The sequence below is a fragment of the Oreochromis niloticus genome, linkage group LG3, assembly GCF_001858045.2.
Source record: "Oreochromis niloticus isolate F11D_XX linkage group LG3, O_niloticus_UMD_NMBU, whole genome shotgun sequence".
Lineage (NCBI taxonomy): Eukaryota > Metazoa > Chordata > Actinopteri > Cichliformes > Cichlidae > Oreochromis > Oreochromis niloticus.
In genome coordinates this window covers 84,811,163-84,838,488 of record NC_031967.2, presented here as the reverse complement: position 1 = coordinate 84,838,488, position 27,326 = coordinate 84,811,163, and the positions used below count along the sequence as shown (strand labels likewise).

Below are 27,326 nucleotides of genomic sequence, written 5' to 3'. Positions count from 1 at the left end.
CGCGAATCAAACAGCCAGGTCAATCCTCAATGTGGAGTAAAGATGGCGAGCCCCACTCTGTCCGTGAGTTTCGACGAAGTGACTTTGAGTACATTTTCCACGATTTGGACTGCGGAATACACTGCAGAGATTGAATGGACCGTCACAGGTGCCGATGAGCCGAGCCGGGTGAATACCATCCAATGTGAGAATGGCAAGCTTTGTGTAGCTCGCATCCAAGACCTTGTGACCTCAAACTACACCATTAGAGCACGCGTCCGACAGCAACAGAACACCGCAGGCATACTATGGAGCGAGTGGAGCAGGGTTCTGTCTCGGTCTGCGGCCTGTACACACCCTGTACGTTTCCAATGTAACAGGGATGACCGGAGTGGAATCCACTGTGTGTATCGATGCTTTCCACCCGCACAGGACACTCGTTCGAGACTGCAGGTCACATGCGGGACCGAACGTCATCGGTGCACGATGAAGTCTACACAGCAAGGTCTGGAGTGCACGGCGGACTTTTCCACCGGAGACCTTCTGGGTACTACACAGTGTCACGTTGCGGTGCTGTTCAACTACGCACAAGCAGACGAGGGCACAATCTCCATCTAATGTGCAACTATGATACGTCGATATCAAACCACCCAAGGAGTTCATACAGGCGTGATAACATTTCATTCGTATCAACAAGATGCCATGCTTTGTGACAAAAGTTACTAACACTGTGCTTGTGCTACTAAATGAAAATAAAACATGCTCCTGTCAATGCACGTTGTACGATATACTGTGTAACTGTTTGAAATTAAACACTTGGCAATGATCAGGGATTGTTTTGTGTCTCCACGCACACGAACACAACCGATCGCACATGCATTCGTTGTCACGCTAGTACACAGTGTACAATCCTGACCGTGGTACTGGTGTCTATGTTGCAGATGGTCACTGACCTCTGACTGTATGCAGCACAAACCAGTAAAACTGGACAATAATTACCTAGAATATATCTCATTGACAGATGGTATTAACCATACTATATGTGAGTATGGGCAAGTCCTGACATGTAAACAGGGCGCTTTATATGCTCATTCTGTGATCTTCACCACAAGGAGCAATGGCCCTAAAGTGGCGATGTGCGGGTTTGACGTTTGTTGTTGCTCTGGCTTACATGGACCTGTATCGGGGTTAGTAAATTCAACAGAATGTAATGTTCAACCATAAGTGACATTGTTACTTATTCTACATTTGTTGCTTAGTACAGTCTAGGAGGGTGTCTGTTTTAGTACGCTATTACGCTAACCTCACTGCAACCATACACTTCCCTGTAGCTGCATTTACGCCGGGACGCTGCGCTTGCCCCAGGACCCAGGCAGTCAAAGGCAGACTGTCGGATTTTCAAGTCTTCCCAAAGCGGCCAGGTTGTGACAGAGAGGAGTTGGTGTGAGTTTCCAAGTGCATCTTTGTACATTTTACAGTTTGAGCTTGATCTACAAAACTGTGATTGATACTATACGTTTCTTGCCTCAGTGTCACCAGGATAAACCCTGACCATTCTACCCAACTGTTGTGCATGTCCACTGAGGGGGTTAGAGGCAAGCGGATATTATCGTGCTGGGAAAGGTGAGTTAGGTGCACACGCTGAACCTCGCGCGAGTCTGTCCGATGTGCAAAATACATATTGGTAGAATGCTTATCTCATGGACCATTCATATCTGACAGCGTTCCTTCTCGCCGTTTGTTTTGTAGCATAAACAGAAACGAGAGTCGCAAGTTGGAGTGCCTGCACGCACAGCCGATCCGTAAACCACCCCCACCTACCCCTACAACTCCTGTACGGGGTGAACGGTACATACCCGAGGCCGATGAAATGAACTACGAGCTGTGTTGAGTTGTACGTTCCCTTGTGTTGTATCCATACCATATCTACAAAGGCAAAAGGCATCATATCGCAATGTGTGCGCTGACGGTTCACTGTGTCTGTCACAACTCTTATATGTAATGATGTCTGTTTTGTGATGTGGACGCTCGCTGAAATAAAACTGTGTACACAACCTTATGCGCAACCAAATGTGTCTATGACTGTGTGTTTCACAACAACATTGAACCACTTACACCTCTGTAATCTCGGCTAAAACCCCACCCGTGGTTAAACTGAATACATAAAACCGAACCCCTGGTTCTACGCTCACCGGCATTCGAACAAGTCACACCGTCACGCAGACATAGGAGTTTTGCAGAGGATAGCAGCATAACACGAATACACCGAGATGAACCCGACCGGACAGCTAGTGCTCTTGGACGGTGAGCACTGGTCAGCGACTGCTAATGCAAAACGCCAGGTCTACTTGGACACGTTCGCAGAGTTTGCCAAGACGGTCGAGCCGTTTACTGTAACTTTCAAGGTCATGATGTCTGACTTTTGTCTGTATAGACACTCGCTGAGTGCTACGGGGAACAACGGCTGGTGTTTGGCTATGCTCCGTTACGTGCACGAACGCCCCATTGACCATGCCGAGTACGCCAAGGATTTGTATGTCACCGCCAGGACAATATCAAGGTTTGTTGACAAGTTACACGAGGCTTCGGGCGATCCCAGATGCAAAGGCCACGACAATGCGGGCTTGTCCGAAGACGATTACGAAATGTGGTTCACCCTCGAAATGGACCACGACTTCACGGTGCGAGTCAAGGTAGAGCCTACTGCTAAGTGTCCCAGCGAGACCGCTCGCATCTTGAGAGAAGGCGTTGTGGACATCGACCCAGTCTGGAATATCATGACGGAGGTAACGGGCTACATCTGTCTATACGCTCTGAGCGCAGAGCTAATGGCCTCCGATGCGGCCGACAATGCTGAGAATCACACTGCCTCCCACAGCACGGACACCGCAGACGGACGAGTCATCGCCGAGGCCGACGACACCAACGTATTGCGGCTGAACCAAGCTGCCTGTCAGAGTACCGACAGTGATGACAAGCCAGCCATCGCTGAGCCCGACGACATCAACGTATTGCAGCTGAGGAATCGCAAAGTCCTCAGAATGCCGGCTAACGCGAGACGCGGAGCTCTGCATTAACCTCCTCTCTAGCATAACCTTGTTCACCAAGCATACAAACGACTCACATAAAATGTTGTTGTCTTTGTTTATTGTCAAGAATAAAACAATCATGAACAAAACCATACAGCATTTGTGTTCTTTCAGGCAATGTAACAGCACACATGCACTCATTTCACACATCGGTCGGTATCGTCTTGCACAGAATACGTTCAGAAACCGTCTTCTTGTCCTTCTCCTTCGTTTAAAGGATGATCATCAGTCTCTTAAAAATGCTAATGAAATCATACAACAAGGTCACACAGTGCCAGATGTAGTCCTTGTCCCCGTTCTCTGCTTTCTCGATAATGAGCTGAGTGTCAAACAGGACAAAGCCGCACGTGATGAGCAGTCCCAGGTATGTCTTGCTGCGGTCAAACGCGTTCATGGTGAAACCAGAGACTGCGATCGGCTGATACGTCCTATGAAAAAGCCGTCTCCTTTCTCTCTGTTACAAGCCGTTTCCTTTCTCTGCTTTACAGTTAATGAACATATTACATAGACGTTACACGTCCATAGAGCCTGCGCGAAAACGCAGTTATTTCAACTAGGCGGATCTCGGCCGCAGGCGGAAAGGCGTGGCTCGCGGGGGGTATGCCATTAGGGCCGTGTGCAACAGGGTAGTGCGTTTTTAAAACGCCCCCCTGAGGCCGTGTATTTTATTACAACGTTGAGAAAGCGTTGTCGTCGAGGCGCCTGTTTCCCTTAACCCTTGTGCGCCCGCCCTCCTGTTCTCGGGGCGTGGGGCGTGGAGACCCCCGAGGGGCGTGTGTGTTATTATGATGATGATGATGATGATGATGATGATGATGATGATGATGATGTTGATGATGGTGTTGATGATGATGATGATGATGATGGTGATAGTGACAGGGTGTGTGTGTGGGGGGGGGGGGTCGCTAGGACCCCTCGGGGCATATGTGTTATGATGATGATAGGGTGTGGTGGGGGGTCGCTAGGACCCCCTCGGGGCATATGTGTTGTTATGACGATGACGATGACGATGATGATGATGATTAGGGTGGGTGGGGGTCGCTAGGACCCCCTCGGGGCATATGTGTTGTTATGACGACGACGACGACGATGATGATGATGATGATGATGATGATTAGGGTGGGTGGGGGGTCGCTAGGACCCCCTCGGGGCGCTTGTGTTATTACAAAGTCGGCGGCGTCTGGGAAGCGGCGGTGTGTGAAGCGGCGCAGTTGGGACAGTACGTGACGGCGCAGTTGGTGCACACGTACACTCGGCACTCGTGGCACAGGATCTTGGTCTTGACGTCTTTGCTCCTGGGACACACGCGGCACCTTCGCCTCTTGACCGGAGAGGAGTCGCGTGGCGTAGCATCGGCGGTGCGAGTAGTACTAGCATCGGCATCGTCGGCCTCATCAGTAGTAGTAGTAGTAGTAGCAGCAGTTCCTCGGGCCGCGACACGGCCTCCTCCTCCTCCTCCTCCTCCTCCTCCTCCTCCTCCTCGCGCCAACGCCCTGGCTTCGATCATGGGGAGCGCGAGCGCTTTGCCCAGCCGCTCGAGGAAGAGCCTTCGTTTGTTGAGCTTGCCCGCCATCCAGTCGGGGTGAATTTCCCTCCAGAGCACGAACGCGTTGTATGCCGCCACGTCCACCATGTTGTGGAAAAGGGCCACGGGCCACCTGCAGGTCTTTCTCCTGCAGCTGTACGTGCTCACGACCTTGTCCAGGTTGTCGACGCCTCCCTTGGTGCGGTTGTAATGCAGCACCAAGGGAGGTTTGCCGCCGCCGCTGTTGCTGTTGCCGTTGCTGCTGCTGCGGCGGCTAGGCCGGGGCTCGGGGCCGGAGCGGCGGCGGTGGTGGTGGTGGTGGTGGTAGCGAGGAGCGGTGGTGAGGAGCAGCACGTTCTTGTTCTTCTTGGCCACGTAGGAGAGGATGATCGTGTCTGGCCCTCTTCCTCCTCCTCCTCCTCCTCCTCCTCCTCCTCCTCCTCTTCTCGGTCCCGCGGAGCCGCCGAGTACTACGGATTCCACGGAGCCCACGGCCCTGCCCTTGACGCAGCGCAGCTCTCTGGGGATCTCGGGTCTGTTCGATCGCAGAGTGCCCAGCACGGTGTGGCCTCTTTCGCGAAAGAGCCTGTCGGCGAGCTCGCGCGAGGTGAAAAAGTTGTCGCACGTGACGTTGCGTCCCGGCGCCAGTCCCTCGGTGAGGTCCACGACCACTCGAGTGGCCAGGTGCTTCTCGGGAGGGCCGCGCTTGTCGGGCTTGCCGGTGTAGACTTGCATCTTCCACGCGTAGCTGGAACGCGCGTCGCACGCCACCCATATCTTGATCCCGTACCTGGCCGGTTTGCTGGGCATGTACTGTCTGAACGGACACCTTCCTGATGGCGAGAGAGAGAGAGAGAGAGAGAGAGAGAGAGAGAGAGAGAGAGAGAGAGAGATGTGTGTGGGAAAGTGTGGGAGATTGGGGCAGAAACGGAAGAAGAGACGTCAGTTTGACAGAGAACGCACTTGCAAGCGCGGAAGATATAAAGAGTCATGTAAAAGCACACACGCAGAACCCAACACGAATACAACAAAGCGAGCTAGCGTTGTCGCTGTCCCCCGCTCCTCTTCCTCCTCTCATCTCCCCCAGAGCGATGTGTGGGAAAGTGTGGGAGATTGGGGCAGAAACGGAAGAAGAGACGTGAGTTTGACAGAGAACGCGCTTGCAAGCGCGGAAGATATAAAGAGTCATGTAAAAGCACAAACGCAGAACCCAACACGAATACAACAAAGCGAGCTAGCGTTGTTGTCGCCGTTCAGGCTCCTCTTCCTCCTCTCGTCCCCCCCAGTCACGCACGCACGCACGCACGCACACAACACACACAACACGCACCACGTACGTACCTCTGAACGGCACCAGTCTCTCGTCGACGGTGACCTCTGGTCCCGGGCGGTACATGGCGGGCAGCCTCGCGCACCACTCGTCCCACACGGCTCTGATGGGGGCCAGTTTGTCGTAGCCGCCGCCGCCCTCGCCTCGCCCGGCCCGTCTGGTCTCTCTGTCGTCGAAGCGCAGCGCGCTCGAGTAGGCTCGAAAGGTCTTGAGCGGCATCGCGGCCCTGAACACGGACCTGCCGCTCTCGGCGTCCCACAGGCTCTCGCAGGCCTCTCCCGGGACCTGTACACGCCGGCGAGCACCAGCAGCCCCACGTAGGCCCGGAACTCGACGCGCCCCATGGGCTTCCACCCGTCGATGGCGGGCCTGCGCCTGTCCGCTTCGAGGTTGGTCATGGCGATCACCGAGTCCTCTATCTCTGGCGGAAAGTAGGCCATGAACGAGGAGGCCTCGTCTCGCGCCGCCGCCACGGCCTCTTCGGTGGGGCCTCGTCCTCGCGGGTCGAGGCCGTCGTCGTCGTCTTCTTCTAATTCTTCTTCTAATTCTTCTTCTTCTTCATAGTCTTTGTCTTCTTCTTCATCGTCATCGTCATCATCATCGGCGAGGACGTCTTCTTCTTCTTCTTCTTCTTCTTCTTCATAGTCTTTGTCTTCTTCGTCATCGTCGTAGTCATAAGCATCGGCTACATCTGCGTCACCAGTTTCACCGACAGCGCCGTGGCCGCGACCAGGATCATGAACGCCACCTGCAACACAGCCGGCGTCGTCGTCCTCTTGCCGAAGCTCCCAAGTCCCCCGCCCCGGTTCAGCGCCCGCTTCTTCCTCTCCCGGTTCAGCGCCTGCTTCTTCCTCTCCCTCTCGACGGTTCGACTGGCCTTGCGAGCCGCCGTCCTGGCAGAGTCGCAACGCCGTTTCGTAGTCGTGCTCCTCTTCCGCGAAACACCTATGGCCCGCAACCCCATCGTTTTCGTCCTCCTGATCCTCCGAGTACCGCTCCTCGTCTGCGAGCGTTCGGGCGGTCGAGTCGTTATCCACCTCGGCATCTTGCTCTTCTTCCTCGGCCTCTTCTTCTTCCTCCTCCTCCTCCTCCTCCTCCTCCTCCTCAGAGTTCTCGTGATGCTGCTGCTGCTTCTGCTGCTGCTGCTCTTGGTCTTCCTCGACCCCTAGACCGCCATAGTGAAACGTGGCCGGTCGCAACAACGGAGCGACCGGAGCCGACCCCGCGTACGCCAAACGCGATGTTGACGGTGATGGTGATGGTGAGCAGGAGGAGGAGGAGGAGGAGGAGGAGGAGGAGGAGGACGACGACACCGCCGGCGAAAGCGATCCGCCCGTGCCGACCTTAGTGCTCTTCGGGTCCCACGGTCTAGTGCGCGACATTGTCTTTGTCTTCTTCTTTCTCGGTGGCACCTCGTTGTCGTCGTGGCACGGCGCGCGCTGGGACACCACCTCCTCTGTAACCAAACCCCGACACGCTTAGTACCCGCCATCCACGCTCTTATCATTTTGGCGCGCGACACGCTGGGCTTTCGCCGGCGTGTTTCTCGATCCCCTCCGCCCGTCTCTCTCTCTCTCTCTCTCTCTCTCTCTCCCTCTCTCTCTCTCTCTCTCTCTCTCTCTCTCTCTCTCTCTGTGTGTGTGCTTTGGCTCCCATTCCCTCGGGGGGGTGGGGGGGGGGGATCTCGCGACCCCCGCATATTCCCTCCTACCATCCCCTCCCCGGGGGGGTATCTCGCGACCCCCGCATATTCCCTCCTACCATCCCCTCCCCAAGGTGGTGGGGGATCTTGCGACCCCCGCATATTCCCTGCTCCCTCCCTCCCTCTCTCCCTCTTCCGTCCCACCACCCCTCCCCGGGGTGGGGTGGGGATATCGCGACCCCAACCGCTTTTCCTCCCTCCGCGGGGGGGGGGGGGGGACCCAGCATCCCCCCGACCCCGACGCTCCCCTGGCGGGAGCATCAGGGTTAAACATACTGCTCCATTGCTACGTTTGACAGGCTGAAGTTGTCGGGTCACCTCCTAAATCGACCATCTTTTACAGGTGTTTTGTGCCAGAAATGGAGTGTCCACTGAAGACTGAAGATACTGAATCTCTACGCCTTGCCATTGATCCCTCCTGTGCCTTCATCTAGACAAGAGACATTAACTTAACCACTCTCACATGCTCTGTATCTACATCACCTTCCCTGACAGTCGTAGCTTGGCTCATCTGAGGGTGAAATTATAAGAATGTGTTATTTTGCAAAGTGCTCTCTAGGGTTCCTAAATAAAATATGGCATTGAGGTCATTTCTTTTGAATTAATCCCTTCTTCTGCAATATAAGAACCTCTCCTGTTTTTAATGGCACTTTGGATTTCCTTGCTTTCTGTTCCACTCCCAACCCCAAATAGATGCTGACACAGTAACATGAAAGAGGGAAAGAAGTTGAAAAGGACTACTATAAATAAACCTAATGCCTAACAATGAAAAATGTAAGATAAGAACAATAATAATAATAATAATAATAATAATAATAAAGATAAAAGATGAAGTAACAAGTTTTTTGTTTTTTGTTTATTCCAAATGATCATCCAGATGTCTGTGACATGTGATGACAAACACCATAATGGAAGGCCTTAGTCATCACATGCTTAAACTCATCATATATTTTTGCATATGCTGAACAGGCAGTCAGACATGCTGTAACTGTGGGGTAGAAAACTGCATGAACACCATACGGCAGGGGTCTCAAGCTCCAGTCCTCAAGGGCCGCTGTCCTGCAACTTTTCCATGTGTCCCTGGTGCAACACACCTGAATACAATTAGTAGGTCATTAGCAAGAGTATAGAACTTGACTGCATGCTGAGTTGGCAATTCAGCCATTTGATTCATGTTACAGCAGCTCATGAGTGAATGAACATGGCGCAATAAAAGTATTTTTAGAAGTATATGTTTCCAAATACATACATTTACTTAAATTTACTTGAGTAGGTAGGTAGGGTTAGGGGTTGCCACCTCAGCATGCAGTCAAGTTCTATACTCTTGCTAATGACCTACTAATTGTATTCAGGTGTGTTGCACCAGGGACACATGGAAAAGTTGCATGACACCAGCCCTCGAGGACTGGAGTTTGAGACCGCTGTCATATGGAATATGTCATATTCCATATGACAGGTGTGGTTGAACTGTGTGAAGACTCTGAAGTTTCTCTTCTCTTCTGGCAGGACAGGAAGGTGGCCTTGTCCTGTGAGCCACAGTAAGGATGCACTTAGAGTAGAACTGGACTGTCACCGGCCTCAGGCTCTTCACCTTTTCAAAGACAAAGCAGTCATTTAGATAAAATATTAGATATTGTTTACCTGTTAATGCACAAAGAGAACTTAGAAATGTAATTATTGTCAAGAGTGAACAAGCACTGATAGTGTAATCTACAGCTGTGGCCAAACGTTTAGAGCAGTGGTTCCCAAACTTTTTTTTGCTGGGCCCCCCTTTGTTTTACAAGAAAAATGTTTGCGTTCATACCGCCCCCCCCCCCAGGGGCGGGCCCCACACTTTGGGAAGGTCTGGTTTAGAGAATGAGAAGTGTTGTTTGTTTATTTACAAAGTTTGCTGTTTCAGTGATAGTTGTATATCATATTATATCACTTCAAACAGAGGTGATCCAGTAATGCTGCACTAATGAATTAGACTAACTATTCACTTTAGCTAAAGTTATTAAGTTAGCTAAAGAGTTGGGATGCTGTGTAACATAAATAAAGCTAAAATACAAAGGTTTGGACACTGTTTTGCATGTTTCCTTACTGTAGGGGTCTCTGCAAGCATACAGGGCTCTGAGAGGGTACAAGATGACAACTTTGGAATTCTACTAGAAACAGTCGATCATATTTGTTTGTCAAAGCTGAATCCAGGGCAAACTAGGCTAAATTAGCGTTTTTAGCTAACAGCTACAATAAGCATAAAAGTTGCTGTACGGCTATCATTTGTTAACATGATGCTTGTTCTTATACATGTAATACATTTATTACCAACCTGAGAGTTTCTGCTGGTCATTCGACATGACGAATGACTTCTGAAGTCTTAATTCAGCTCAAGACGCTGTAGATTCCCATCAGTAACACTTTTGGTCCGCTAGTAAAACGTAGTTCTATTAATCTGCGCTCATTACTCTTGAACCGGAACTGGATGTAAGTCCCAAAAAACTGAATTTTGGAATTGAAATTAACTTGTAGAACTGAAACTGAATGGTGAGAAGTGAATCTGAAATTATTCAAGAGCTAAATTTTTAAAGGATAAAATACGGTTTCAAAGCAAATGAATTCATTTTCAAAATATAAAATTCAATTTCAATTTATTGATGATCATTTTCAAACCAATAAATTGAATTTCAAATTAGGCTAATTCAAATTCAGTTTTTAAAAGCAAGTTACAATTCAGATTCAAACCGAGCAATTCAAATTCGAATTTAACTTATTCAAATTCAGCTTTTTTTGATGGCACAGATTTCTGCCCACAGTTTATGCGTGACAGAATCATGCACGTGTACAGAGCAGAGCCCATCATTAGTATGAAGGACTGTGACTTGGAGTGTCGGTCAGCTCATTCAGGAGGTTAATGTGTTTACAGAGTTTTTTGTTAACATGAATGTTCAACATGTTCAGTAAACATGTTAAATGCGTATATTTTCCCTTACCTAAAAGTATATAGGTTTGTTACAAAGATGTATTTCACAGGAGAGAACGTGTTTGAACAATTTTTGTGTTAAAAGACTGAAGAAAACCATTCAAATTCTCTTTGAATTCAGACTTTCAACATTCTTTGTGTTTATTCTGCATTTACTTCATTATATTGTGTAAATGTCAGTTACAAGCTTAAATATAAAGTTCAAAAAATGGAATTGCAGCCAATTTTTTGATCAATTGCAATTAATTACAGAATGCATCTCTGTCTCTCTCTCTCTCTCTCGTACACGTATTCAAAGTGTTGATTTGTTCATATTTCATTTGTTTGCACTGCAGTTTATATCCAACAACATCAGTTTAATCAAAGAGTTCATGTTACTAACAGCTCACCTCTCTGCAACAGACACAGGCTGGACTTTAAAAAGAATGGCTTCATCTTTAGACGCGTCACTCTGTAAGGACACAGAGCTGGGTGGAGGTCCAGGCTGGTTCCTGTGAATAATGATGGAGCAGTGATGTGAGTGCTGAGCTGTGACATGGAGAAGAGTCATGGACAGTTAGAGATGGTCATCTCACCTCTGAGCTTTGGTCTGGCTCTCATGTTCCCCACACAGAGTGCTTTTAGAGGGAGGGACTCCCTCCTCTCTGTCCTCACACTGATCCATGCTGCTCAATTCACATCAGCTCACACACACTTTCTACCTTCACCTGCAGAGGAAACAAATCATTCATGTGCACATCAACTGAAATCCTCCTTTCCATCATGTGTGCTGTCCAAATATCAGCTGCTTCTTTCCTGCTTCATCTCAGTGTCAGCTGAATGCAGTCAGACAGCAGTGTGAGGCAGAGGAAGCTGCCTTCACCTGCACTTTACTTAGCTGAAACTTGATAAGTCTCAAGCCAATGTGTATTTTTAATGCACTGCTGAGCTATTTTGTATTATTTTAAGTGTGTGTTTCCTATGGACTTTTTCCCTTTGAAATTAGAATAATTTGTTGTACAACATAGAATATTTTGAAAGAAATTTAGAAACACTACAAGCAACTAGTAGTAATAATAAGTTACAGACATGATAGCTTGAATGTTGAACTACTGTGTTCTGGCCTGGTCCCCAGGTCAGGTTTTTTCCCTTTGCTTATTTGGATTGGATTGGTTTTGAGGACCTGAGAAGAATCGAGGATCCCTTTTCCAGTACTGAATGGCGAGCCCAGCCCAAAGAGCCGGATGAACTGGTAGATTGTAACCCGACTGGTTACAAACACACTGAGTGACTATTGAACATTGACAGACTGAAATTGACTTTTAAAAAAAAAAAAAGACAATATATCCTTGGGTCGACCGTTTGTGGGGTTTGTTTTATTTTATTTTGTTTTCAAGAAGCGTGCTCTACTTTTGTTAAATGTGCACAACCTGCTAAATTTTAATAATTGCTAATAAATGCAATTGTGTTTCCTACACCTACTGTGTACAAGTCCTCTGTTGTCATGCACCCTTGGCTCCTACGAATCTAGAACCTGTCTGATCTGGCCCATATTTCCTTTCTGTCCTCGCACTGTGGTTAAAGGTAACTATACTGCCTGTACTACATACAAAGAAGGCAAGAAGTAGCACCACCAGTGTTACATACTGGTTTGAAAATGATCATCACTAAATTGAAATTGAATTTTATATTTTGAAAATGAATTTGTTTTGAAACTGTATTTTATCCTCTAAAAATGTAGCTCTTGAATAATTTCAGTCCTACAATTCAGTTTTTTGGGACTTGCATCCGGTTCCGGTTCCAGAGTAATCGAGCACAGATTAATAGAACTACGTTTTACCAGCGCATAGAAAGTGTTACTGACGGAAGTCTACAGCATCTTGAGCTGGATTAAGAAGTCATTCATGTCAGACCAGCTGATAAACTCCCAGGTTGGTAATAAATGTATTACATGTATAAGAACTGTAACATCTACACTTCGACCAAAATCCATTTTGTACAGACAGAAGACAAAAGGTTTAATTTAGTATTAATGTATAACAAATACATAAAAGTCCTGTACAAATCAAATATATATGTAAAACTTAATGTCTAACTTATACTATTAATATAAAACTTGTGACTGAAACATCTTTAAATGTTGTGATTTATTAACAGACAGTTTTAAATTTAATACAGTAACTTTTGTTCAGTGTGAGAAATATTAAACCCGTTTTATCCTCCATCTTTGTTTCAGTGTGAACAGTCTGAGCCGACAGGTCGTGATATTTTTAACAGAGGCCGACATCCTGAATCAAAGCTACTTCTGTTTTAAACAACACTTTTCAAAGTCCTCTGCTCTTCCTCCATCTGCTGTCTCTGAACACAAAGAGGGGGAGAACTTTAAATGAACACAGTGACAGATATGTACTAATCTTTAAATGATCTCAGTGACTGACAGAAAAATAAAACAAGGTATCTGTGATGGCTGAAACCCAAAACATATCAACAGACAGCACAGGTCTTATACTTTATATTATAGTTTCATTAGGTTTTGTTTGTATTTCTCTTTTACTTGGTGTTTTTAAATCACTTAGTGTACAGAGTGAGTTTGCTTCTTTAAGTTTAGATTTTAGTTTGTATTTATTATGTATTCAGGGTCAGAGACTGGACTGATTTAGATTAATGCAGATATTAAAAACTGAACTCTTTGAAAGCAGTGACTCAGAGACATCCAACATCTAAATATGTCTATCAAAGAATAATGAAGCAAGTTTTTCATTTTTATTCTTTTTTTTTTTTAGCCAAACTAAAAAAAAAAAAAAAACACTAACAGGACATTTCCTATAAAACGTTATTTAATTTTCCAAAATCATTTCATTGATCATTATCAATAATTTAGTTTAGTGTGTGTAGTTTTTATTTGTATTTTAACTGTTTTTCAGATCTAGTTATAGTTCGGAGTGAACTACAATAACCTGTTTCGTAACACTTCTTCCTGTTGGGGCGGAGCCAACAGTTTGTGACGCAGTATTTTTAAGACTGCCATGTTGAATCTGTATCTAACACACACCTATACTAAATATTCATTTATAAAGTCCGCTCTCCGTCTCCTGCTGTCCCTGTGAATATAAACACCCGGAGCTCAGACCACATTAGTCTGATTCCCGGAGTCTGATCACACACAGACAGAAAATGGCGGACACACTCGGCCTCGTTGGAAAACGTTACACACTTACTTTAATACAAACACACACAGTTTGTTGTGTGAAAAAAATCAAACATGAGCTGAACAAACAGTAAAGTTCCTAAAGACAAACTGTTAAAGAAGGAAACAAAGCAAACTTACAGTTTGTAACCGAGGACAAGGTATGAGTAAACAGGGCAAAGAAATAAATTGATCATTTATTTATTACATTAATTAGACATACAAATTCCCAGTTATTTCCAGACAGGACTTACAACACATCCTGCTGATATCCCAGCTGCACATGAGACTTACCACACAAACGGTGCGAAAATAACAACACTGCAACCCGTCACACCCCGCTTAGCGACACTGCAAACAATTCGGGTCTCAGCGCAGCTGGGAATCAGCACTATGCATGGCCTACGATCTGGGATATAAAGGGAAGTGGCACAAACAATTAAACAAAAAACAAAAAAAGGAGGTTAGTCCGCCCTTACACAACTCACTCTTAATCAATAACCGCCTTTACGGCTGGACGGACTAACCAAAACAAATTTACAAATCAATCAAAAGAACGAAAAAAAGGACAGCAGAGACAGCACAGCTGAAAAAACAAGCAACATTATCGATTAAAATATTACCCAATAAAATACCAATTTTATGAAACCATTCAAAATCATGAAGCTAAAAACAAACACTCAATATACCTACAATACTGATCAGATTCCCTGCGCGCAGTCGATCTAGGGCTTGATCAATTCTTCTATTAAAATTCGTGGTCACACTAAAAAAGTCCAATGACACATTAAAAATAGGCACATACAATAGCAAATGATCTAAACAAAAATGGCAAAAGTCTCTTACCGACAGTATACCCACTCGCACCCGAGTGAATTAATTGCCTGACAGAAGAGCGCTGACTTCACCCCACACACCCACTACCTTTTCACAGCTCTTCAGCCAATCACCTGGCAGAGAGCAACAAACTGCCAGGTGACACTTGTTACAAGTTTCTTCACACACACCAACAACAAGCTCCACTCCACGAAGTTCAGCAAACAGGAAAGAAAACACCCAGAGAGGCGTTTAAGGACACTCAGAAGCATCGAAAAGTCTGTGTTGCATTCAGGTGAAACTCGGAAATTTATGGCGTTATTTCAGTGCCACTATTCTGAGCGCACGTAAAAAAAATATTGCAAGTGCAAGTGTTGCATTTTGAGGAGAAATTTATTTTGAGCGTACAAAAGCTGAATTTGAGTGAACAAAATTCATTGCTGCGTGCAAAAAATGTATTTCAGTGTTTGCGCTTATCCATATACACACACACAATAGCACCCCCTCTCGCTCAGTTTTTTCATTTGCGCTTGCTCGCAATGTGTTGCTTGCGCTCACAACATTCTCTGCTGCAAGCGCTCAACTCTCTGTACACCGTTATAAGTGTGCCACAAAACCAACCAATCACAGACTTGGTTTCAAAAATTCTGATTGGCTCTTACAGTCTCCAATCAGCTCGCTAGCTGCTGCATTCCGGAAACAGTCCGAAATGTAGCTAAATCCAGCTAAACTCAATTAAACCCCAATTTGCGGATAATATCTTTAATTATTTTATTTTAAAATATATTATTTGTTAAGTATGGAACGCCAGGACTGCCATAATGAATTACTTAAATACACCATTAAATAATTAATTAAATGTGGCAATAATTAATTAAAATGGGAATTAATTAATTAAATACATAGTTATGACACATGTAATTAATTAATTATTGACACATTTAATTAATTATTTATGTATTTCACATTTTAATTAATTATTGACACATTTAATTAATTGATTATTGACACATTTATTTATTTCATTTTGGCAGTCCTGGCGCCTGGCTCTCATCATGAATTAATTTTATCTGTCAGCCTCACCCATCAAACTCACAGGGCGGGGTTAACGCTGCCCATGCAGCTTCTCTAACATTTGATTGGTTGCCGTGCAATGTAAGTCAAAACAGGTCGATCGTAGATAATCGATTGCTTCTGTAGACTTGAGGCAGCCAGGTATCCCAGAATGCGTTTCAAATCACAGGCAGCAATGGTGGTGGTGTAGTTTTAAAATACCCCGTTTTTCTGTCACCAACTACACGCGAATGTCGCGCCGTAATCTTCACATGTCTGGTCAGGTTGTCAACATAGAACATGTTTGCAAAAGTGCTCAGATGTTTTCAGAGATTTCAGTAGCTCTGCTAACAGTCAGCATGCAGAGTGCACCGAGGGGGTTACGTCAACCGGTTTGTTTACATATCCCACTCTCCGTGTTCCACATGTTGCATTCGCAGATTCGCATTTTCACCGAACGATCGTCTCTTTCCGCCTGGTCTTGTGTCTCTGTGCTTCTGTAACATAAAGAACGAGCTGACATGTTTCTCAGGACACCAGCGATCAGCTCAGCAGGCCCTCAGTTTACCTGCATGCGTCCTCCTCACCTGTCAGCTGTTTAACACCTGCTGCTAATTCAAGAAACACGCCCACGTTACCTGGTGATAGTCACAGTTTAACTGGGCAGCCGGTGCTTGATATAACGCAATGTCAGCGCATTTTTCTGCACAACATAAGTAAATATAGTATTTTTCCCGAGCGCAGAGCTGCTGGAGCTTGTTTCCCAACAGAGGACTTTATAGGCGAACCCACTTCATCGGCAGCTGATGTCCAATCACCTGCACACAGCTTTGAAACCTCACCTGAGTTTTAGCTCTCAGTGGTTAAACGCTGGACTTAATTCACTCAGGTTTTGTCTGTCGGGTCACGTTTACTTCGCTGTTTTATTTACAACTGAGCAAATCGGTGTGGCTGAGGTTAAAGTTATGTTTCATAACTGCAGAGTTTTACAGACGTTTAATGGTTCACTGGCACATGTGTTAGACTGAACTATTCGCTTTTCTTTATCTGGTGTGTTTCGGATTTAACAGTGAATTTTGAGATTAAACTGACTTTTAAAATGTTTTTATACAAAGAGGAAAGAGAAGGCGCATTTCCACCGAGAGGAGCAGAGTTTGCAACAGCATGTTCAAGATGAAGACTGCAACCTGGACAGAAATATTATATCATCTGTTTTTAATAGTTATTTAACTGTATTCTAAGCACCAGCTATGTTAGAATTTTTAGAGTTTACTTAACTAAAAATAAATGAGCTTAACATATAATTTGTGTGATTTCTCTCTCTCTCTCTCTCTCCCTCTCTCTCTCTCTCTCTTTTTTTTTTTTTTTTTTTTTTTTTCGGTCATGTTATGTTTAACTGTAAAAGGTTTGTTACAAACTATGAAACACATCGTGCAGACTTCTGGATGTTAGAAGAAAACTAATACTGCTCATGAATGAGACTAAAGGCAGGAAGGTGTCCTTTAAAACTAAACATGTTAATAGGACCTCCCTATTTATATCATAGTGTATGATATAGCACGTGTATTTCAGTAGTAGCCTACTGATTTCAGCAGCTCACATGGGCGTTATCTGTGATACTCCTTAACTATAATTTATCCAAGTTAACGTCAGTTAACCATTCAGACAGTTCTTTTGCAATGAAAAACATAAACACTCATGCTGCGTAATGTTTACATTATAGCTGCTTATGCAGTAACCATGGTAACCACGGACTCTGAGCGGCTGGATCGACGGAGGTCAGACAACAATTTTACATGTATGATCTTAAAACAGGACACAGCCACTGTACGTGCTGGCCTCATATCAAATGTGAACGCAGACTGAGTCTATGTTTGATGTTTGCTTTATATCTAATCTTCCTCTCAAACATTTAAACCACAGCAAGTCTGCAGCTGAGGGAATACAAACTCAAATTGTCGGAACAGGTTCGATCGTGGATTCATTTGGTAATTTATTAAATGTATAACTGTTAGTCTAATCTGCTGCTGAGTCTCTTACGCTGATGAAAATGCAGATAACACAGATCACGAACACCTGTTCAACCAATCACTTTCATTCCACTTTGATCTGCGACAAACTGACGGCTCATCTGTTACAGTGTTGCGTTAGACTGCTATATTTTTGTGTTCTTTATGCTGTAGATTTTCACGTCTCTGGAATAGTTGGCAGTATTAAGGATGCTTTTCTGTAAAATCATATTGATATGACCCGTGACATATTCGTAGATGACAGTTTGATAGTCAGCTGTGAAACTCTGTGTTAACTCAGAGATCTGAAGATATCGTGGAGAGATGCTGATCTTGCTCCGTGGTGTACAGGTCACCCTCATGATTAATATTCACAATAAAAATATTAGCCGAACATCATGAAGTCTGTATGTGTTTCATAGTGTCGAACAACCTTTGTACAGTTAAAGCCAGCAGTTACTACATGACGGAAACACCAACGTTTTCTCTTTTATGCGTTTATACGCAGGTCACGCTGATTACTGAACAGAAACCCAAAGATCAGCTGTTAATCGAATTTATTTGCTCTCTCTCCTCCTTAAACATGTTTTTAATGTTAGTTATAATTCAGAATTGGCGACTGAAACACGTAGGACACATACGAACATCAGGAAATAACACCCCGATAAATATAACCTCAGTAAAATAAGTCAGTGTCAGCGGGGGTTATTGCAGCTGTGTACCGGGGCCTGCGCTTTGTCGGCGGTAACAACAGCTCGATTGCTTGCGAGGCGAGCGGGTCTATCCCACGCTTTGCCGTGAGACTGGGCAGACATCTCCGAAATCATCGAAGCACTTTTGCAAAGAGGCTGTATCTTGACAAACCGATCAGACATATGAAGATTAAACCACTACATTCTTGGCTAAAAAAATATTAAAACGGTATTTGGTGACACACAAACAGGGTTTTTCAAAGTTCAGTTCTGCCGGTTGTTGTGGGCTAAAAACAATGGCCACCAGGCCAAAGCAATGGTTTTGAGTCGATCAGCGTTAACCCCGCCCACTGAGTTTGATGGGTGAAGCTGACAGATAAAATTAATTCATGATGAGAGCCAGGCGCCAGGACTGCCATAATGAATTACTTAAATACACCATTAAATAATTAATTAAATGTGTCAATAATTAATTAAAATGTGAAATACACAAATAATTAATTAAATGTGTCAATAATTAATTAATTAAATGTGTCAATAATTAATTAAAATGTGAAATACACAAATAATTAATTAAATGTGTCAATAATTAATTAATTACATGTGTCATAACTATGTATTTAATTAATTAATTCCCATTTTAATTAATTATTGCCACATTTAATTAATTATTTAATGGTGTATTTAAGTAATTCATTATGGCAGTCCTGGCGTTCCATAGTTAAGACTATCGTTGGTGTAGTATAATGTAGTTGCATTATACAACCATGCCAACTGACTCTCCAAATTATATTTGAGTAGCTCTCTTTTATGTCGTCGAATACTGAACAGCAGCACGAAAACAACATGTCCCGGCCACATGTAAGTAATATAAAATCATTTTGTACATTATTATTCGCTTGATAACTGACGTTAGCTAATTTGCAAACTATGCAAACTTGAAAAATGATGTACCTCATGTAGTTCGTTTTATGGGTTGTTTATTTTTGTCTGAGATACGTCATTTCATTGTATTTTTCTAACTACTTGTCCATGTTTGCTGCTTTTAACAGGACATACTGAGACAGCAAATGATGCATAGACTCCTCTCTAAACTGGAAGCTGCTTTAAACCAACAACCACTAAATCTGGATTATTTGGAGTTCTTGACTCGTCACGAGCTTGTTCTGTTTGAATCTTTCTCTCAGCAAATAGGTGGTCTGTCAGAGATTACAGAGGCTCTACAAAATGTTCATCATCTGGTTAAGTGTGAAATTAACATCACCTCTGTGGGAATTATTGAACTGGAAACAGAAGTTGGTCTGGGACCTGGCCACCCCAAAATCGTACTAGAGAGAGAAAAACTGAAGAACTTGTTGGACACTCAGCTGCCAGTCAGCTGCATCGCTAAATGTCTTGGTGTTTCAAGAAGAACAATCTTCAGGAGGATGCAAGAATTTGACTTGTCTGTGAGAGGAACATACAGCACAATGAATGACCAAGAGCTGGACAACATCATATCGACTATCAAAAATCAGATGCCAAATGCTGGCTATCGAATGGTTCAAGGACATTTGGTTTCTATGGGTCTCCGTGTTCAGTGGTGGAGAATGATGGCCTCCATGCATCGAGTTGATGCTGTTGGGATCTTCACACGGATTACAGAACTAGGCTGTGTTGTGCGAAGAAGCTACTCGGTGCGAGGCCCTCTCTCCCTTGTCCACATAGACACAAATCACAAGCTAATAAGGTAAAATACCCACTTATATAGCTCTAATAAAAGTTGGGCAGAAAGATGCACGTTATACTTTAAATCTGTTTTAATCAACCTTATCTGATAGGTCTTTCAGTGTGTTTATAATATTTTAAAAAGCACTTCATATTGTAATATTAAGTAAAAGGATTACAGGATGTGTAACAAAAGCAGTAATAATATTGTTAATTGTAAATTTTCTTGAGCAATTATTTACACTTTGTATATCGATATTTTCCATGATAACAAGCCTATCAACACATAATATGGTAAGTGCTACTGAAAACTTAAAAAAAAATCATGACAAGGGAACTAAAATATTTAGTCTCATTGAACTTATCCACTTTCACATATAAAAATGTTGGTATTATTTTCAGCACACCTGACAAGTGTCCAGTTTAAATCAGTGGCAAGTTTGCATACTGAAAAATGTATTTTCAATGTCTTACATGTTCTGCAAATCAAGCCTTAGTGAGATTGTTTTCCCTCTGAAACAGGTACAATGTTGTGATCTTTGGTGGAGTGGATGGCTACTCAAGGAAGGTAAAATTTAAACTGTTATGTAGAATATTTGGTAGTTTTGAAATGAGAGCTGTATTAGGTTATTTTTTTATGAACATCAATTATTCAGCAAGCCAACATAGTGGACGATTTGCAATTTAAAAAAAAAACTTATAATCAGTTCTTTACAAAAAAAAGGTTCAACTAAAAGGCCATTTTTATTTTTTGATAAGTACTACCAATATTGATGTATAGACTACTCAAGCTTTGAATTATGGTTTTGAACATAGAACCGTACAATGTTCCTTGAACACTTATTATGGAACTGCATTATTAACTGAAAAACTATACATGATCTGAAACCAGATCTTTAATTTTCCATTTGTTTTTACTGCAGGTCCTGTACTTGGATGCAGCAACTAACAACAGGGCAAAAACTGCATTCTTATTTTTCCTGAGATCAGCCCAGCTTCACGGCTTGCCATCAAGGTTTAATGCCCTGATCAAATTTATATGCTAGCAACAAGTTTCATTAAAGACAACTTCCTTAAAAATGTATTTTTATCATAGGGTTAGAGCAGATCAAGGAGTAGAAAACCTGGACATTGCACATTTCATGTTTGCCACAAGAGGAACAGGGAGAGCGAGTTTCATATCTGGAAAGAGTGTCCACAATCAGAGGTTAGTCTTTTGATGTTTTTTTTATATTATTATTGACTGCATGGGTAGATTGTTGTAGCAGTTCTGATATTGATTTAAAGCATATACCATAAATCCAAATTCAAATGTATTTACAGAGTAGAACGACTTTGGTGTGATGTCTGGATTGCAGTCACTAGCAAGTACCATGATGTTCTTCACTCGAGGAGGATGGCCTGCTTGACATTTCAGATGTCATTCATCTCTTTGGTGTCCACTACATCTTTGTCCCTCGACTCCGAGCAGATCTTGTCACCTTTGTTGGAGGATGGAATAATCATCCCCTCAGGACAGAAGGTGGTCTCACTCCTGAACAGCTCTGGTGTACAAGAGCTGGACGAGGGCGAGAGACTTGAGGTACCAGATCATAGTTTTTTGCTCTTCTGAAACTCTGCTCTTCTGAAATTAACATATTAAACACTTGTGGCACATCTGCGAGATGCTTCTGGTGATTTTATACATTCTTGCCTATCAATTACCACTAATGTAAATCACAGTAAGAAGAACATGAAAACAAAGGCATTCTTTTTAAATTGTTGTATTTATTGGAAAAAACGCTTACACAAAATAACATTACTCCCAAAAGTACCTATTCTGGAATAATGACTATTATATATGTTTGTGGATTTGAAGGAGCTTCAGGATCCAGGCATTGACTGGGAGAGTGCTGTACTGCAAGAAGAATCTAACAGCACAGTTGTGGTTCCTGAAATTGAATGCCCACTGGATGAGGAAACCCTGGAGGGACTTCAGAGAACAATTAATCCCTTGGAACATTCAGAATCTTACGGTCGTGACCTGTATATACAATTCTTGCTACTGGTGTCAAACCAACAGTGACACTTAAGATGGATGTGAAAGTCAACGCTCTTTTGTTCTCAAATACTGGATTTCTTTGCTGAAAGATTACAGATTACAATTCAGATTACAAGTAGACAATCAAACAAAGCACTTGCTTAATATCTATCAACGTAGGACCCTACACAAAGTTTTGAAGTCTTATCATTTTCATGAAACAGCTACGAACATCTTAACAGCTAATGTTTAGAAACATTTTTACTCATTTAGTTTCCAAATTACAAGACAACAATGTGTTAAACTCTGTGGAATCCACCACCATATCTAACTGCTGCACTCATTATGGTTTTAAACATTGTGTACGTGTCCAGATGCTGCACTGGAAAAGTCACAGTACAAGTGCATGCACTCACAACTGGGTAACAAATTGAGTGATCTTCCAGCCGCTCCTTACATTCGTGGTCAAACTTGCATGTTATTTTGAAATGTCTCTTTTCATCAGGAAGGATGGGAACATGGGACTGGCCGGTCATCCACTGGAGCACATGCTGGACAGCAAGAGACTCTGATTTTTCACCACCTGCACCGCCTGTGTTTCCATCTGTGATGTTTGAAAATGTTTCTGAAGTCTTTTCTAAATAAAAAGCAATCTGGATTACAATGTTTTAAATTAACAACTAAGAATACTTCCTAGTGCCCTGTATGTTAAAGCAAAAATATTTAACAGATGCATACGGTATATACAGCTAATACTATATAGTACCTGATGCTTCAATCTCCTGCAAGAAATCTTGCAAAAAATTTATGATCTTCCTCTCAGTTCTCTCCCTAGATGTCCCCTTTTCACTGAAATGTGGTTGGCAGCTCATCATAATGAAATCAGCGTCTGGCTGTAAATAAGGAAATAAAGTAGATTATATTATAGATATATTGTTCATTCAAAACTAATAAATAAATACAGGATAACTACAGTACAGATAAGTGGACTGTCTTCGGATCAGACTGAAGCTGCTATGTTAATACTTACTTTGAGGATTTTCCCAGGCACAAACAAACTGTGGCAAGCTTCAGGATTTACAGCCATCAGGTTCACAAGACCATACAGTTCCATGCCCTTTCTGAGCTGCTGTAGCATTGGAATCAGTCTTGTTGTAGAGTGTAAGACAATGGCACTTAAAGAAAACAAAACAAAATGAAAAACTAGTTGGGGATGGGTTAATGATCTCTCTGACTTTTTCTCGCTTACCGTATCATGCTTTCCTTACTATCCATCTTTATCTGGTTTGTGTATCCACAGGTGACAATTTCATCAGCCCACAACATCAGAGACTGTATGTCTGCTGCATCTTCAACCTGGAAATGTATAATGTGAAAGAGGAAATACAGAAGGTTAAAAGTGTTTAAAAACACCATACTCATAATATATCATGTGCCAGAGCTAAACCAGGTGCTCACTTTGCTGATGAGCAGGGAAGATTCCACATCTGCAACATCCTCCTTAGACAGACAGCTGAAATCAACCTCTCCTGAGCAGAGGAAATTGTAGCACCATTCTTTGAAAAAGGCAGGAGATGGGCCTCCTTGGGCGAGGCTGACTGCAATTATTTCACCAACAGTTCTGTGTAGACAAATGATTATAATTCATTTTCAGGTAACATTTACAAAAATATCGGATGCGTATTAAATGTAATACACAAAGCTCGTATGTAACCAACCTGAAGTTTTCATTATCAAGATCGGTCAGAGAATACTTGGGGTTTTTGCCCTTGTTCTCAGGTCCTTCAAAGAATCTGCTTTCAATACCTGAAATCATGTCTTTCATACAAAAAATATCCGCATTTTTAAGTTATCCATTATTTTTTGACACTAGGACAAAACAGGTAATAGGCAACTCACCACTCAAAAACTCTTTCCTAAGTGCTCCTGTATCCACGCCTGCCTCTCCAATGAAAACCACCCTAAGAACACTGGTGGGAGATGCAGATTTTTTTCTCTGCCACTGGAGAATGCCTCTGTCTGGAAGGTCTTCTCTGTCCACACACAACTTAAATTCTGTTGTGGTGTCGACTTGTTGTTCAAGGCAACGCAATACATCTTCCACGCTTAACAAAACAGGGTAGAAAACATCCTAAGTTCTCAAAGAAAAATAATCATCTTTAGATTAAAAGAGGCTACCACATTAAACTTGATTAGAACTTATCGCAGCATGTTCTGTGCAACAATCTTTAACCATAATTTAAAGTAGTGTGATCATAAAATGTTTTATATGAAATTAAAACCCAGCTATTGTTTAAAAGATCTTACACATAATTTTAACAAATGGTTCTGCATAATAGTGTGTATATGAACTATAATAGAGCAAAGATTACCTGTCTGTTGTGCATACTGAAGTTTGAGTTGGTGTGCATGTAGTTTGGTCATTTTCTTCAGGCACCATGCATTGAAAGCTGTTGACGAAACAAAGTAAAAAAAAAAAAAAAATACATATGTTTGCGTGGACTGTTACTGATTAACATTTTTTCATAAACGGCTGAAAAAAGATTACCTATCCCCACACAGACTTGCGTGGACTGTGATCTCATCTTCAGGAAAGTCCTTAGTGCATATTGGACAAATAACCTACAATTTCAAAAAGGGGGTACATGTTATGCATAGTGGGAAAAAGATCATTACCGATACAAAATTTATTGTAGTTACTATGGTTTTTAGTAATTTGCTAGGTTTACCTTGCATTTGCTTTTCACAATGCATAACTCAGATTCCTGCAGAATTAAAAAACAGTAATTGTGATACTATATTATTTAATTAAAATTGCTCATTTTGACTTCATCAAAATTGTCTCACCTCATCATCAGTCTCATCAGGAGAGAATTTTCCTTTGCACGTATTGATGTGTACTGCAAGCATCTGCAGAGGCATAACTTCATTACACTGGTAACATGACTTCTTTGGCATCTTTGAAAAGTGCTGTGAGTCGGGAGGTAGAGGAGATGTGTCTAATGTTTCCTGAAGAGGTACAATGTAAAAAGTGGATTTGCCACCTCCTGACACAGCTTTCAGTGTTTTGACAGAATATCCTTCTGTTTCAGGTGGAATTACATGGAGCTTTCGTCGACCACTCCCACCTTTATTGACAGAAAGATAGCACATACAATCAAGCAGCAAAAGTATCAACTACATAATTCTAATGCAGTATGAGCACGCAAGAATGCCAAAAACACACATAAAAACTGAATTAACAACAAACCTGTTGCCTTGTGCAAGAGCCATCCTCCACAAAGATATTCCATTTTTGGAAAGGTTTCTTCCAGAAGTCTTGAAATCTTAGTTAAAAACACAGTTAAGCAGAATGGAACACTAAATGGACTGTGGCATATGATTCAGGCTAAATGCGTCTGCCAATGACTTATTTTAATACTGACTATACAACCTTACCTCTGCATGGTCACCATCTTCTGGAAGAGACACGGTTTGTCTCCCCATGCCAGCTTGTAGGAGTTCAAGCTCCTCAGCTGGCAAAGGAGTGTAGGATGTGTTTTTTGACAGCAAATAAAAACTGAGGCCTGTGGTCTTACTGCCTGCCTTGACAAGCTGCTTAGTAGATGTAAAACATCTCTTTTTACCACGGCTCAAGTTTGATTTGAAATGTCCTGGAAATGATCTGTGGGATGAAAATGCATGAGTTTAAAAAAATGCAGTGTTGCATAACATAAGGGTTATTGTTTAATAAAGTTATTAAATATGACACCAGTCCTTAATAGCACATTTTAATTTAGAAATCAATGTTGATAAATCGATAAACCAAATAACTGTAACAGAAAAGATTGCAAAACGTTTAGAAAAAAAAACCACACACACAAAAAAAGCTAACACCTTGTCATCTCTTGCTGGATAGTCAGAGTTCTAGGCTCCGGCTGCCCACTCTCTGTTGGCCTCCCTGAAGGATTTGTGGATATGTTGTTAAGCAGCAAAGACACCAGATTTCTTACTGCTGACTCAACTGCACCATTACCCTAAAAAGCATGATTGGGATACACTGCCTCAGTAAGACAACTACGCTGGTAATTACCCATAAGGCTAGCTTAAACTCTACAGCTGCATCTGTAACTACAATTTCACGGCATATTAAACAGAAAGGACAGCAAATTACTAAATTCACACAAAAAAAATTAAACTCACCTGATACTGTGGTGTAGTATTATTGGAGCCATTATTTGATTCTGCCAGCTCTTCTTTGGCTGCAGAGTAAATCAAAACTCCCTCTATCTGCAAGAAGCGAGGCTGAGTGGACAGTGTTTCCGGTGTCCGGAATGCAGCAGCTAGCGAGCTGATTGGAGACCGTAAGAGCCAATCAGAATTTTTGAAACCAAGTCTGTGATTGGTTGGTTTTGTGGCACACTTATAACGGTGTACAGAGAGTTGAGCGCTCGCAGCAGAGAATGTTGTGAGCGCAAGCAACACATTGCGAGCAAGCGCAAATGAAAAAACTGAGCGAGAGGGGGTGCTATTGTGTGTGTGTATATGGATAAGCGCAAACACTGAAATACATTTTTTGCACGCAGCAATGAATTTTGTTCACTCAAATTCAGCTTTTGTACGCTCAAAATAAATTTCTCTTCAAAATGCAACACTTGCACTTGCAATCTTTTTTTACGTGCGCTCAATATTTTTTTACGTGCGCTCAGAATAGTGGCACTGAAATAACGCCATAGAAATTCACCAATCTTCAACCGAGTCCTTGGTTGAAGATTTATTTCTGCATGTTTTCTTGTTTGAAACACAAACATGTGTCATCACTTTGTTGTTCTTCTTCCTGCAGCGTTTGAGTATTTCAGCACTAAACTGATGTTTCTTCAAAGCTCATTTCAACATGTTGAAGTCATGAATGAAAGTGCAGACTGAGAGTGGATCACATGATGTGTAAGGTGTGTCATGTGACATGTTCAGTGTTGTCACACATGTCTAGACTGTCCCTGATATCATAACTGTTCAAACACTGATGATTATATTTGAAGAATTATTGCTGATGGCAGCAAAGTTTGAATGGAGCTCTCTGTCTGTGCTGATTTGTCGCCCTCTGGAGGTCAAAACACAAACTGCATGATGTCACTGTAACCACCACAGTGACAGGAAGTGTTTTTAAATGACTGAAACACTGAAATGATGCTAACGGCTGTCGTTAGGCTCACTGATAGCAGTGCTGATGTGTTCATGTCAAACACTGGCTCAGGTCAGACTCCTTCATCCTTCTCCAGCGTGAGGCCTCAGACCCA

At 42.9% G+C, this 27,326-nt stretch overlaps 4 protein-coding genes and 2 long non-coding RNA genes across 9 annotated transcripts; 2 read left to right on the top strand and 4 right to left on the bottom strand.

Moving 5' to 3' along the window:
• The first annotated feature begins 1,108 nt into the window (after nucleotides 1–1,108).
• Nucleotides 1,109–3,056, top strand: LOC112846042 (uncharacterized). The gene is made up of 2 exons (XM_025905270.1): nucleotides 1,109–1,422; nucleotides 1,510–3,056. Exon 2 carries the CDS (start codon nucleotides 2,250–2,252, stop codon nucleotides 3,054–3,056), a length of 807 nt encoding a protein of 268 aa, XP_025761055.1. The 5' UTR covers nucleotides 1,109–1,422; nucleotides 1,510–2,249.
• A 1,054-nt stretch (nucleotides 3,057–4,110) lies between these two features.
• Nucleotides 4,111–6,200, bottom strand: LOC109201231 (piggyBac transposable element-derived protein 4-like). The gene is made up of 2 exons (XM_019356847.2): nucleotides 5,935–6,200; nucleotides 4,111–5,426 (listed from the first exon to the last, which is right to left on the bottom strand). The coding sequence occupies exons 1-2, from the start codon at nucleotides 6,140–6,142 to the stop codon at nucleotides 4,231–4,233; spliced, it is 1,404 nt and encodes a 467-aa protein (XP_019212392.1). The 5' UTR covers nucleotides 6,143–6,200; the 3' UTR covers nucleotides 4,111–4,230.
• A 2,953-nt stretch (nucleotides 6,201–9,153) lies between these two features.
• Nucleotides 9,154–11,227, bottom strand: LOC109201230 (uncharacterized). Its single transcript, XR_002061250.2, has 3 exons — nucleotides 11,163–11,227; nucleotides 10,977–11,078; nucleotides 9,154–9,216 (listed from the first exon to the last, which is right to left on the bottom strand). It is a non-coding gene; the product is annotated as an uncharacterized LOC109201230 (long non-coding RNA).
• An 18-nt stretch (nucleotides 11,228–11,245) lies between these two features.
• Nucleotides 11,246–14,821, bottom strand: LOC109201229 (uncharacterized). The gene is made up of 4 exons (XR_002061247.2): nucleotides 14,600–14,821; nucleotides 14,447–14,519; nucleotides 14,048–14,162; nucleotides 11,246–11,294 (listed from the first exon to the last, which is right to left on the bottom strand). It is a non-coding gene; the product is annotated as an uncharacterized LOC109201229 (long non-coding RNA).
• Nucleotides 14,822–14,980: 159 nt separating this feature from the next.
• Nucleotides 14,981–22,331, top strand: LOC109201228 (uncharacterized). Its single transcript, XM_019356846.2, has 8 exons — nucleotides 14,981–15,362; nucleotides 19,045–19,184; nucleotides 19,376–20,052; nucleotides 20,553–20,598; nucleotides 20,954–21,045; nucleotides 21,127–21,237; nucleotides 21,354–21,612; nucleotides 21,889–22,331. The coding sequence occupies exons 2-8, from the start codon at nucleotides 19,134–19,136 to the stop codon at nucleotides 22,093–22,095; spliced, it is 1,443 nt and encodes a 480-aa protein (XP_019212391.1). The 5' UTR covers nucleotides 14,981–15,362; nucleotides 19,045–19,133; the 3' UTR covers nucleotides 22,096–22,331.
• LOC109201227 (G2/M phase-specific E3 ubiquitin-protein ligase) lies at nucleotides 21,778–26,602 on the bottom strand. 4 transcript variants are annotated; one of them, XM_019356841.2, is made up of 15 exons: nucleotides 26,233–26,602; nucleotides 25,927–26,066; nucleotides 25,489–25,714; nucleotides 25,301–25,376; nucleotides 24,898–25,178; nucleotides 24,780–24,815; nucleotides 24,599–24,672; nucleotides 24,423–24,500; nucleotides 23,950–24,155; nucleotides 23,769–23,868; nucleotides 23,509–23,671; nucleotides 23,300–23,406; nucleotides 23,081–23,225; nucleotides 22,817–22,943; nucleotides 21,778–22,687 (listed from the first exon to the last, which is right to left on the bottom strand). In XM_019356841.2, the coding sequence occupies exons 2-15, from the start codon at nucleotides 25,932–25,934 to the stop codon at nucleotides 22,350–22,352; spliced, it is 1,965 nt and encodes a 654-aa protein (XP_019212386.1). In that variant the 5' UTR covers nucleotides 25,935–26,066; nucleotides 26,233–26,602; the 3' UTR covers nucleotides 21,778–22,349. The 4 variants fall into 4 exon arrangements, with proteins under 4 accessions (XP_019212386.1, XP_019212387.1, XP_025761652.1 ...); XM_019356842.1 differs by having other exon boundaries at nucleotides 25,927–25,990; nucleotides 26,233–26,279; XM_025905867.1 differs by lacking the exon at nucleotides 25,927–26,066 and having other exon boundaries at nucleotides 26,233–26,285.
• Between the last annotated feature and the right edge of the window lie 724 nt (nucleotides 26,603–27,326).